The following is an 11,391-nucleotide window of genomic DNA, read 5'->3' on the forward strand; positions in this document are numbered from 1 at the left end:
TTTTGCAGGACATCTTTTCAGCGTGTTCTGATGGAAGCAGTTGTTTTACAAGCTGGATTTTAAGATGAGCAGTGGGATAAATGGGATATTTGACACAGGTCTTTGTCCTTAGTAAAAAGAAGGGTACAGGGGAGGAGGGTGTTGGGCCGGTTGTCACACTGTCAAGTCAGACACCTGCTCTGCCTAAACAGCGATCCGTTATGCTGTCAAAAGTGTCTGTTCTGATCGATGTTTCCTCCTCAATGGAGGCAACCAGATACCACCAGTCTGGAGCTCGAGTTTAGACATGCATGTTGAACCCATAAATGTTTTTGATGTTTAAAAAAAAAAACACACTGAAGGGGCCTGACATTTTGACCATTGGCCTTAGACTGCCAGTCTTTTCTGCGGCACCTCTGATGCTTCCGGAAGCCTAAATAAGGTGCCAGACAGGAGGTGTGGACCGTCACACTCTGGAACTGCCACACACTGTCCAACAACACATGAAGTAGTCATGGATACATGAAAACTGCAATGCAAGCAACTCCCATGACTGACAAATTTTGTATTGATTCACAACAAGAAAATAAAACGTGAACCGGCAACCTCGAGGTCCAAAGAGAGGTCTGTGACATTCTGGAGTCCACCTGCACGTGCACACATTCCTAGTCCAACTCAGGCACAGGCATGTTGTTTACAGTGTTTGTGCTGCTGTGAACAAAGCAGTCTATCTGCCCAAGTTCATATTTGTAGCCACCTTAGCAACGGTAAATCTGCTGCTCAAAAACAGAGTGAAGCACTCATTAATCCTACACTGATTTATGCTGTCTCTCAAATACTTCTGAAAGATTACAGGGGTGAAAGGTCGATGAGGATGTGTGACAGGCTGTGATTGAGCCCATCTGAGCCACGTAATAACCTGTTGAGTCACCTTAAAGTGTAACTACACAATTTGCTTCTCTGTTCGTCAAAAAAAAAAACAGAGGAAACTGCTGTTTTACTGGAAGTCAAAGGTCTGAGTCTTAAGTAAAGTAAACAGCACGCTGCCTACTACGTTTACGTGAAGCAGGCATGAGGCCAAGTTCCCCCGGAGAGCAAGAGGGGCCCCGAGAGTCGGTGTACAGGAACTGTCCAGTCTGTCTGAAGTGGGAACTGAATTCCATTAGAGCTACAACAAAACTTACATTTGGTTTATATCTGCAAGAATGTAGCCCAGGCATTATTTTTTTTCTGCCACTGTTTTCATTCTGCTTACATGTGAGTTGCACAGAGCAGCAAATATTTGTTTTGCTTTCAAATTAAATCCCACCCATTTGGGACTGTAACTTTTTTCCTTTTTCTTTTTCGTCCTTGAGGACTACATGCTCAATTCTTTGCTGCCATCAAGTGGTGACATGCCAGTACTGATTTTGTGAGATTGAATTGCATTATCTGTCACTTTCATGATTGGTGTATTCACTTTCATGGATTATTTCATTCGTTCATCGAACACCATTCATTTATTCATCGGGTCACGAGGAGCTCAATGTGACTTGGGGTCAGGGAAAGGCCACTCACATACGTCACAGGCCTGTCAACTGGAAAACAAGACTACAAACGCTTCCCTTTGTTTTTAATTTCAGTCATTTGTCGTTGTTTTTTGGCCTTTCCCATCGGGACAATTATTAAAAAAAAAAAAAAAAAAAGGACAGCTTGCTTTCAAATATGTGTATATTTTTAAATCAAATATAATTCGTCACAATAAAATTTCTTTTCATATAACGTTTTTCACTTCAAATGTCAAATATCGTTTATCGTTTAAGTCTTAATATTGTAACCTTATTTTATCAATTGTCATTCATACCGGTGGACAACACACACGTACTGTATGTTTACTGTATGGATACATTTTCTTTTCTTTATTTTTACTTTATTACGTCAGCAGTCACGGGACACAACATTTCGCAAATTGACAGTCGAGTCAAATTGAAGAGGTTGTTACGATCTGTATAAAAAACGTCAGTTCTGGCTCACTGAACGCCGGGCCATGTTGTTGTCACGGTTACTATGACAACGGCTCCAGAGGGTTTCATGCTTCCCCCGGTCAGGCTACTGATCACCTCCCCGCGGGCACTATTGAGACACCGACTACCACAGCATCACAGTGCGTGCACCCATGTCCAAATCTAAGGTAAATATAAGGATGAGTTCGTGAGCAACATCGGCTAGTTAGCACCGCTGTAGCTGACGGATCCGTCGATGTCGTCCTGGCAAACCCATCCAAAGTTGACAGACATTCAATGTTCAATAATAACTATATCGAACGTGTGACACAACAGTCGTTTATCATGAAGCTGAAACCAGATCAAAGTCTATTAGCTTAGCAAGTTGCTGCTGTTGGCTGCTAGCAAACAATGCATTTCCCCATGCAGACACCTGGAAACAGAAGTTCCACAGATTCTTCGAGAGACGAAGAAGGGTGAGAGATGATCCATTAAGGAGTTTAATTCTATATTTTATATTGTATATTCTTATATTGATGATCCACATGGTTTCACATTAGAGAGCCATGCGGACTGAGTACGCTTGGGAAGCCTCAAGCCTGAAGCAGTGAATAGTGTGAAATGCAAGCCTTCCTTGGAGTTGTGGATTTAAACTGTTTGACTCTTCAGGGAGGACAGAACTATATATTTCAAGTGCGGTCTCCACAACACCATCCTGGATGTCCTCCGTCAAAGGCCTGGCTGGATCGAAGTGAAAGAGTGAGGGTGGAATCATCGGCGCTTTAGTCCTTCACACATACATCCAACTCTGCTTTGCTTCCAGTGATGATGAGTGGGACTTCTACTGGTGTGAAATAGGATGGCTGAGAGAAAGCTTCGATCATACGTACCTCGAGGAGCACATGAGGATTAACCACTTTCGAAATCATTATGAGGTGAGGGAACTGTGGGCATCAACCAGCGTTTTTAACTCAGAGGCTTCTTTTATTTCAGCGTGTACCACTGTCTTGTGCTGCAGTTGACTCGCAAGAACCTCATGGTGAAGAACCTCAAGCGCTACCGGAAGCAACTTGAAAGAGAGTCTGGTGCTGCTGATGCAAGCGGCTGTGATTTTTTCCCGTGCACCTTTGCCATGCCCAACGAGTACCATGTGTTTGTGGAGGAGTTCAAACGAACGCCTGGCAACATTTGGATCATGAAACCGGTACGAGAGCAAATGTGCTGATTTGAATCTGTGCAGCTATGAATTGATGTTTTTGTTTTTTTAATAAAGGTGGCAAAATCTCAAGGGAAGGGGATTTTCCTTTTCCGCAAGCTGAAAGACGTCATGGACTGGAAAAGGGTGATGCTTGCCGGCGCTCCTGCTTGTCTTGATATATGTAACTGTAAATGACTTGCTCACGCAGAATGGCGTCCGCTCAGATGAGGACAAAGACGCAGCGCATGTGGAAAGCTATGTAGCTCAGCGGTATATCGAGAACCCCTACTTGATCAATGGTAATTCTGTTTTATACTCAAGCGGCTTGGAATGAGAGGTCTCTTTGATCGACAGTGTCTATCACTATTCTCTCCCCACAGGAAGGAAATTCGATTTGAGAGTTTACGTCCTGGTAACATCTGTATGGAGCTAAATCTCTTCCTACTTTTTTTGTTTTAGACTTGAACACTCACCACTTTATACTTTGACTCCTCAGTATGTTCCATTAAGAGCGTGGCTGTATAGAGACGGCTTCGCCCGCATCTCCAATACCCGCTACTCCCTCAGTAGTATTGATGACAGATGTATCCTTTGAGGCAGTTTTCTTTGTTGTAAGATTCATCGTCAAGCAAAGTTGTTTTGGAAGGATGTGGCACAAATAAAATCCATCTTTGTTGCCCTTCATTCCATGTCAGATATGCACCTCACTAACGTTGCAGTTCAGAAAACAGCGCCTGACTACGACCCTGAAAAGGTGAGTGAGCAAAGATCTCATGATATAGGCTTTGAAATGTTTATATTTTCATGTTTACAAAGGGATGCAAGTGGCATATGCAGCAGCTCCGCAGCTACCTGACGGCCAAACATGGCCGAACCACTGTGGAAACTTTGTTTAAAGAGATGGACAACATCTTCATCCGCAGCCTGCTTAGTGTCCAGAAGGTCATCATCAATGACAAGCACTGTTTCGAGCTCTATGGATACGACATTCTGCTGGATCAGAACCTCAAGCCGTGAGTGCTGCACACGTCATTCCTCACACTTCTGGACAGAGAGTGGCGAAAGTGAACCATGGCGGTGTGTACTCACCCTGCTGTAAACAAACAAACCTCCACCTTCGCAGATGTCGTGGCTGTCAATCTCAAGCTTCAAAGTGGACGGTGGTTTTCAAAGTCTGTACTTTACCTGCAAATGGAGGTCTTTGAGAGGAGGACAAGATGAGTTGAATGGAAGCATAAATCTTTTACTTGTGCTATTTCCAAAATGGCAGGTGGTTGATCGAGGTGAACGCTTCGCCCTCTCACACGCCAAGCAGCCGGGAGGATTACCAGATGAAGTGCAGGCTGTTGGACGACACGCTGAATGTGGTCGACATGGAGGGAAGGTAAACAAATATGGTCTCCTACTTGAACAAGAGAATTATTTGTGAGGTTCTATTTTCACACATTCCTTGTACTCCTCAGGTTGACTGGCAAGGAGAAGCGAGTGGGTGGTTTTGATCTCATGTGGAACGATGGTCCGGTTTATAAAGAGGACACCCAGCAGGACACGCTGAGCAGCACGCTGACCTCCAACACCCACTTAGGTGAAGTATCTGAGTTCATCCAAGAAGATGAACCGAGAGTTTGACTGGAGCGTTTCATCTTCAGGATGCACCAACGACAGAGACAAGCAGCTGAGTCGCCTTTTCAATCCATTCCCATGTCAGAAGTCCACTTCGAATTGAGGACCCACTCAGCAATTTTTCTGCATCAAAGGTGGCAGCCCTATCCTCATCTCTAAACATCCAACTCTTCCCCTAAACACATCTATCCTTTTCCACATTTCATCATCAACAGAGCCAAATTGAATTTTGGTGCAAAACATTTATTTTAATGCCTTACAAATACTCGCATTCAACACTGAGAAGTACACACCGCCTGCATGTCCATGAAATGTACAGTTCAACAGTAACAGTGCCACAGCGGCTCATTATTTATGGCTTTGACACTTCATAACAGGTCGGATGAGACCAGGTGGCGCTCTTGTTAACCAAGTTCACACCACACAGAACAGAGAAGACACAATGTAAACAGAACGCTGAGCAGTTTTCAAGTATACACTTGGAGATGTTTCAAATGACCCATATTTTAAGCAGTGAATTCAGTCACTGGCTTGAGCAGCGTCGTGCAGCACAACAGAGCCACTCCACTACAGGTTGTTTTTTTTTTTGTGCAAGACAATGTAAACATGAAAGGTGATGAGTACAATCCAACAACAAACACGTATCCATAAATATAACTATGGCTTATAAAATCTGGAAAAATATGCATTTACATTTGTAGCAAACCTCACACAGTCCTCAATGGTACAAAGAGCTCGGCTCTATGCAAAAAACATCAGATTTTCAGAGACTACAATTCAGCTGTTGAAACATGGAAAGCCCTTGGAACCAAAAGTGAAAGAATCTCGCTGAAACAAAGGGACAATCACAGCAGCAGCCGAGAAAAGAAACGAAGCACCAAAGAAAGATACAAGCAGCATGAAGTCAAAGTCATACAACAAATACATTCCAGTATCTAGAGCTCTACCAGTCGCAGGAATGTCTGACATTGATAGCTATCGGCATTCACTTCAACATGATCACAGCTGGGATATTGTTTACCTATATATCGTTGGTTGGTTAGTAGAGGCATGATGACAGCATTTTTTTAGGATGAGATTATACATTTGTTTTGAATTTTGGAATGTCTGGCCTCCACTTTCTTGGTGAAGCAGCAATAAGGTGCAGGGGTAACAGTTACGTGCTCAAAATAAAGCTGTGGTTTACAGAGCAGGACTTGTGACTTGATCCCTACAGCCGTGGCTTTTGAAAGTGCAACGACTTTGATGAAAAATTGCTACTCACTCTAGCAGAAGTATGATGAAGTTTGAGTGTATTATTTACATGACCTTTCTATTCAAGACTGACCGAAGAGACGCTAGCCATAATGACGTGAAATTGATGTCCCACCAGCTCCAGCTTTACGGTGTCCGTTGTTTGTATACTGTGTATACTCTCTTGTAATTAAAAGCCTTATGTAGTGTGATGCATCCCGTCCACTGGAGCCAGGAGTGAATCTAATTTTGCCTTTGTTTTTGGAGTAACGAATAAACCACTATCTTGTTTGTCCAACTTATTTTTCTGCCTCCTTCACAACATCCTCTTCCCCTTTCCCAGTCAAGTGTTATGAATGGAGTTGATGTGAGTGAGTGCATGTTTCATGCTGTTATTTAAAGTCATTCTTTAAGTCATGAACTGTTATAGATGACCTCTGAAAAGCCTGTAGTCTACAGTAAGATACAGTTGTATTACACACAGAAGCAAGCAGAGGCAGTAAAGCATACAGGGTCTGTTTGTGTTACTTTGCAACAAACTGTACATTTTTAGTTTTCCCATTCTGCTTGCTGCTAAGTGACGCTTTGGTGAGAGGTTGCTGCTCCTTTGTCGCTCTTTTCACACAGGTTTTTGAGGTCTGACTTCCTGCCTCTGTCCTCTGCCAGTCCTTCTCTGCCCTCTTGGACGCGGCGACGTCTTTCTTATGAGCAACCGCGCTGCGCTTCTCAGCAGCAGCCGTGGCTTTCACACCACCGGCTTCCTTCTTCACATCTGTCTCAGAGCTGGCTCTCACCCTTCTCCTTGTCTGACCTCTAACGCTGGCTCCAGATTCCTGCGGTTGTTTACGAGAATTGCCCGTGGCCTGCATGTGTTTGATGTGACTCTTGGCTGCCGACGGGCTGACCGGAGTATGTCCTCCACCACCTTGTCCACCGGGGCTCTTCGTTTCTTTCGAGGTTTCTCTTGTCTCGCTGCTGCTTCTCTTAGCCGGGGCGCCGGGTCTGGCTCTCCGCTCCAGCAGCGGGCTGAGTCGGGAGTGTCGCTGGTAGGCATAAGAAGAGCAGCTTCCGTTGCAGATGGGAAAACGATTGTGACAGTGTGGGCACACTGGCAGTCGGGAGAGCTGGTGGTGCGCTGCTGAGGATGCAGGTGATGGCGGATTGTTGACTGGAAACGGAACAGATCGCTGGTTCTGACGGAAACCTTTTGGAGAGTTGAGTCGGGAGGACGGTGCCGTGTGGGGCCGCTGAGGGTGGGCGGTGGCGGCGGCAGGGAAGCTCTGAGGTCGGGTTCGGCTTCCTGGCGGACGGCTATTTTCTGCGTTGATTGTTTGGATCTGCAGCCACTCGAGTTGCAGCAGCCTTTCCAGATACTTCTCCAAGGGCCCTACTGGCTTAGGCCGAGGAGCACCCCGACCCTCCGTGTGGAGGAACACTGCCAGTTGTCGTAGGCTCCAGCTGTTGAAGGGAGGGGGCAGGAAGTCAGGGTAACCATAGATGGGCTCCTCGCTTTCTGCTTCATCACCGATAATACCCCGGGGTCCTGGTATATCTGGGGGAAAATCATTGGTGCTGATGACTTCAGCTCGAAGGTTTAGATGAGGTGGGGTACAAGGTGTACAGGGGGAGGGCAAGACAGGAAGCCTCTCAGAATCTGACAGATCACTGGCGCTGTCAGTGTCGTCTTCCTTCTGGGTGTAATGCCTCTGAAGGGCTTCCGTACTGGGTAGTTGGGAGGGTGTGAGTGGCAGCATTTGCATGTGTCGCAGCCCCGATATTGGGGAGATGGGAAGAGAGAGGGCTCGGCGGTTTTTCCCCACTCCCGCCCCACGATTCTGGAGGAGCTCCGTGCTGCAAGGTGTGTTCCATTGAGTTTCTCTTTTTTCCTCTTTCCTGTACTGCCGAAGCTGAGGTCTCACGTTAGCTTCGTCGACAGGGCTGTCGGGAGAAGCGTCAAGAAAGGATTTAGGGATTTCCTGCACTGTGAGCACAGAATTTGGGGGTATTGCAAAGCCTTTTTAAAACACACCTTGAAAGTTTGCTTGTATTTCCCGGTGTGCCAGACTTGAATCGGCTCTTTTTTGTGTGAGCAGCCTGCAAGAGAAACCGTTATACATCCTGTACTGGTGACATTCAATGTCCTCGATCGAAGAGACTACCATTTAAAAGCATTAGGGTGATGGATTCACTCACTCTCTGCGCTGTTGCCAGAGTGTCCTTATCTTGACCTGGACCTGGCAGACCATTTTCCATTAGGCTCGTTGCTTTCCTCATCTTGTTACCCTTCTTTGAACTATGGAAACGTGACGTCAGACTCACGTGTGTCGAGACAAACGGGACACGTTCGATCGTGAATAAAAACAAAAGACAAACCTGGTGACTGATCCGGTGTTTTCCGTATTCTTCACTCGGATCTTCTCTTTGGACACGACGCGTTTGATCGCCGTGGATGCAGTGCGCTCCTGCATGATGGGCCCCATGCTGCAGGTCGCCAGCGTGGATTCCCTCTTCTGCTCAACCACACTATAGCTAGAGAACCCAGCCGACATCGCCAGAAACGTATCTACGAACGCTCATCTTATCCTGAATGCTGCAGTCCATCATCTCCGAATGTCGACTGTCGCGTCTCCGCAGCGCGCTTCAACCGATTCAGTCGTTATCGATGCGACAACAAACTAGCGATTATTCCTAATGCGGTAGTACCAGCAAACGCGCAGTTTCGGGAGTCACCATCCTTCCCATTAAAAATGTAAGACGGGTGAAACGCACATACGCCTCACTTGGCTCGCCGTCGCTGTCAGATTGGTTTGTTTACCTGCTGCTGACTGGGTCGACGTCGCCCTGACGTCAGCGTTCACGTTGCATCATGGGAATTGCAGTACTGTGAAGGGCATCCCTTCCTTAAAACTTTACTCACTTTGCACGTCAATGGTTGAAACTATATTAAATATGTAGGTTAGTAGCATTTAATGAAACTAGAAACATCAATGTAAAAGATAAATCTAAATTAACACCCGTTAAAGGGATTCACGTTCGGCTCGTACTCAATGTCCCATGTTACCTCAGAACAATATGGTCCATCTGCAGTTTCATACTTGAGTAGATGATCGCCATATAAAGACAACTTCTCACTTTCTCGCGGACGGGGGAGTTATGAAGGTGATAAATCCTCGCAAATCGGGCAGTTATATAACTAAACACTTTTGTGATCACGTAGTGAAAGGCATGCCGTTATCTTAATTGAAGATCATGCTGGTGCTGCGCTTTCACTGTTTGCTTCGATAACACTGAACACCTAAGTGAGTATTCACGCTACTAGATAATGTTTTATTAAAATATCGTGTCACTAATGCACTGGCTGGACCCGAGAGATCGATTTTGAGTCATGCATATGCGCTTGTGTTTCTGCACGTACACCGAGAGGTCACGCCCACTGTCTCTGTCGCTGCTTCAGTCCTGAGGCGGCCAATATCCAATACAGTTATTCACGATCAAAATGCTTTATTGCTTTAGGCTGCAGTGCAAAAATACACTTGATATTGAGGACCGAGTTATTAAATGTGGCCATATTTGTTTACAGGTGATCCAGACATCCATTCGGCCAAGTCATGGACAAAGGATGGTTCATTGGAATGGAAAGGATTTTGCCCTCGAAATCAGATCCACCGCCTGCTGGCTCCTTCAGCACGACTGGAAGACCCTCCCTGACTGTCAACCTGACTAAAATGCTCCAGGCCAGCAGCTCAAATGCCGAGAAGAAACCAGTTCCAATTCGTCCTCCAAGTCCAAAAGTATCTGCGCCAAAAGCACCGGAGTTTCGCCGAAGCCTATCCTGTGAACCTCCTCCAAAGCCCATCATCCGGTATCGGTCCTACTCCCTTCCACCACCAAAACAAAAAAAGCACTGCAAACATGTTGGCGTTCGATTTGTCGATTCTTTGGGGCTCAACCTTGAAGATATTAAACTTTTTAAAGCTGGAGATGAACCACTTATCCCACATCATGTTACCTTTAAACTACTGATGGCAGCAGAGATGGCAGATGGACGGCATTTGGAGATCTCCCTACCATACCTGAAGCCGATTTTTAACCAGCACCCTGGCGACCGTCCTGAATTCCTTCATTGCCTCCACACTCAAAAAGTGTGTCTCGAAAGAGTTTTTTGTTTTGAACTTGGCATCATCGGAATCACCCAGGTGCTCAATCTGGACTTTGCGAAAGATGTCAGAGTTCGCTATTCATTCACAGACTGGAAGAGCTTCGCTGAAACAAAAGCCTCGTGGGTCTCCACCATCACCAAGACTTGGGAAGGAGGAGGAGGTGAATTCAGCTGTGATACGTTTCGCTTCCATCTCCCTGTTCCTCCGTTTCTGCAGCCGGGTGCAGTGCTAGAGTTTGCCATACAATACAGAGTTTCTGGAATGGAATATTGGGACAACAATTTTGGAGAGAATTATAAATTAGTGTGTCATAACTACAAGCTTGCTGTACCTAAAGAGTGCCAAGACAGCATGGTGCACTTTGTTTAAGACTCTAATAATGCACAGTTAAGAGCACTTTTTAACCTGCATTTTGACATTGTTGGTTGTGTTAAAGACAATGCAAGTTTGTTTTCTCATGTTTTTGGTAACATATATAAAGTGCACTTAAATCTCAAGCCAGCTAGAATTCCTAAATGAATTGCACCTTTATCGTTCATCTTACTGACTGACCTTTTTTATATCACCGCACTTTAGGGCAGTTTGTAAATGTACGTCAGCATTGAAAATTATAGGTGTATTTTTGACACAAATGTTATTGATAAGTCTGGGTTTTTCCTTGTTTATATTTCAAATAAATACTTGCCAAACCTGAATAGTTGTCAATCATTACTCCATGCCAAGGAAGCTGAAAATCGATGGATTGGTAATATAATATGTTTGTTCAATACAGTGATCTCTATATAAGAAAGCACATGAATATAAAAATACTCATGCTTGAGGGAAAAGTAAATTGTTAAATACTATATAGTTCCATGGTCTAATAACGTCAGAATGTGAAAGTTAGTTGGGAATATGAACCATCATTGACTTCACGTCTGGTTTACAATATAACACTCGACAACTTCTTAAACACAAACTTATACACCGAACAGTTTCAACTATTAACTCTAAACTATTTTTCTCTAACACTAGACTTTTTCTCCAACAAACGCCTTTGAGCAAAGCTCGGCTGTCCTAAAGAGTCATATGTGATCGTTTTCGTTGGTAGTCTGTTTCTCAAATGATATTTCCTTGGAACAGCTGGCAACAGATGCATGTCATCCAATTCCACTTCTTTTTTTTTATTCTGCGGCTCCCAAGTTTGTAGATTCCTCTTCCAGCTGTTCTGGTTTCT

General features: G+C 44.9%; 3 protein-coding genes across 6 annotated transcripts; 2 read left to right on the forward strand and 1 right to left on the reverse strand.

Moving 5' to 3' along the window:
• Positions 1-1,927: 1,927 nt before the first annotated feature.
• ttll9 (tubulin tyrosine ligase-like family, member 9) lies at positions 1,928-6,331 on the forward strand. Of its 3 annotated transcripts, none has more exons than XM_053850214.1 (14): positions 1,928-2,149; positions 2,391-2,437; positions 2,631-2,720; positions 2,785-2,896; positions 2,980-3,165; positions 3,235-3,303; positions 3,368-3,458; positions 3,540-3,571; positions 3,656-3,743; positions 3,855-3,913; positions 3,976-4,172; positions 4,430-4,543; positions 4,623-4,744; positions 4,809-6,330. In XM_053850214.1, exons 1-14 carry the CDS (start codon positions 2,135-2,137, stop codon positions 4,883-4,885), a joined length of 1,299 nt encoding a protein of 432 aa, XP_053706189.1. In that variant the 5' UTR covers positions 1,928-2,134; the 3' UTR covers positions 4,886-6,330. The 3 variants fall into 3 exon arrangements, with proteins under 3 accessions (XP_053706189.1, XP_053706188.1, XP_053706190.1); XM_053850213.1 differs by having other exon boundaries at positions 3,540-3,580; positions 4,809-6,329; XM_053850215.1 differs by lacking the exons at positions 1,928-2,149; positions 2,391-2,437 and having other exon boundaries at positions 2,698-2,720; positions 2,955-3,165; positions 3,540-3,580; positions 4,809-6,331.
• Positions 4,937-8,830, reverse strand: fam217ba (family with sequence similarity 217 member Ba). Its single transcript, XM_053850212.1, has 4 exons — positions 8,389-8,830; positions 8,209-8,308; positions 8,045-8,109; positions 4,937-7,953 (listed from the first exon to the last, which is right to left on the reverse strand). The coding sequence occupies exons 1-4, from the start codon at positions 8,562-8,564 to the stop codon at positions 6,540-6,542; spliced, it is 1,755 nt and encodes a 584-aa protein (XP_053706187.1). The 5' UTR covers positions 8,565-8,830; the 3' UTR covers positions 4,937-6,539.
• A 290-nt stretch (positions 8,831-9,120) lies between these two features.
• ppp1r3da (protein phosphatase 1, regulatory subunit 3Da) lies at positions 9,121-10,858 on the forward strand. Of its 2 annotated transcripts, none has more exons than XM_053849943.1 (2): positions 9,121-9,174; positions 9,596-10,858. In XM_053849943.1, the coding sequence occupies exon 2, from the start codon at positions 9,624-9,626 to the stop codon at positions 10,542-10,544; it is 921 nt and encodes a 306-aa protein (XP_053705918.1). In that variant the 5' UTR covers positions 9,121-9,174; positions 9,596-9,623; the 3' UTR covers positions 10,545-10,858. The 2 variants fall into 2 exon arrangements, with proteins under 2 accessions (XP_053705918.1, XP_053705917.1); XM_053849942.1 differs by having other exon boundaries at positions 9,129-9,314.
• The last annotated feature ends 533 nt before the right edge of the window (positions 10,859-11,391 follow it).

The sequence above is a fragment of the Synchiropus splendidus genome, chromosome 18, assembly GCF_027744825.2.
Source record: "Synchiropus splendidus isolate RoL2022-P1 chromosome 18, RoL_Sspl_1.0, whole genome shotgun sequence".
Lineage (NCBI taxonomy): Eukaryota > Metazoa > Chordata > Actinopteri > Syngnathiformes > Callionymidae > Synchiropus > Synchiropus splendidus.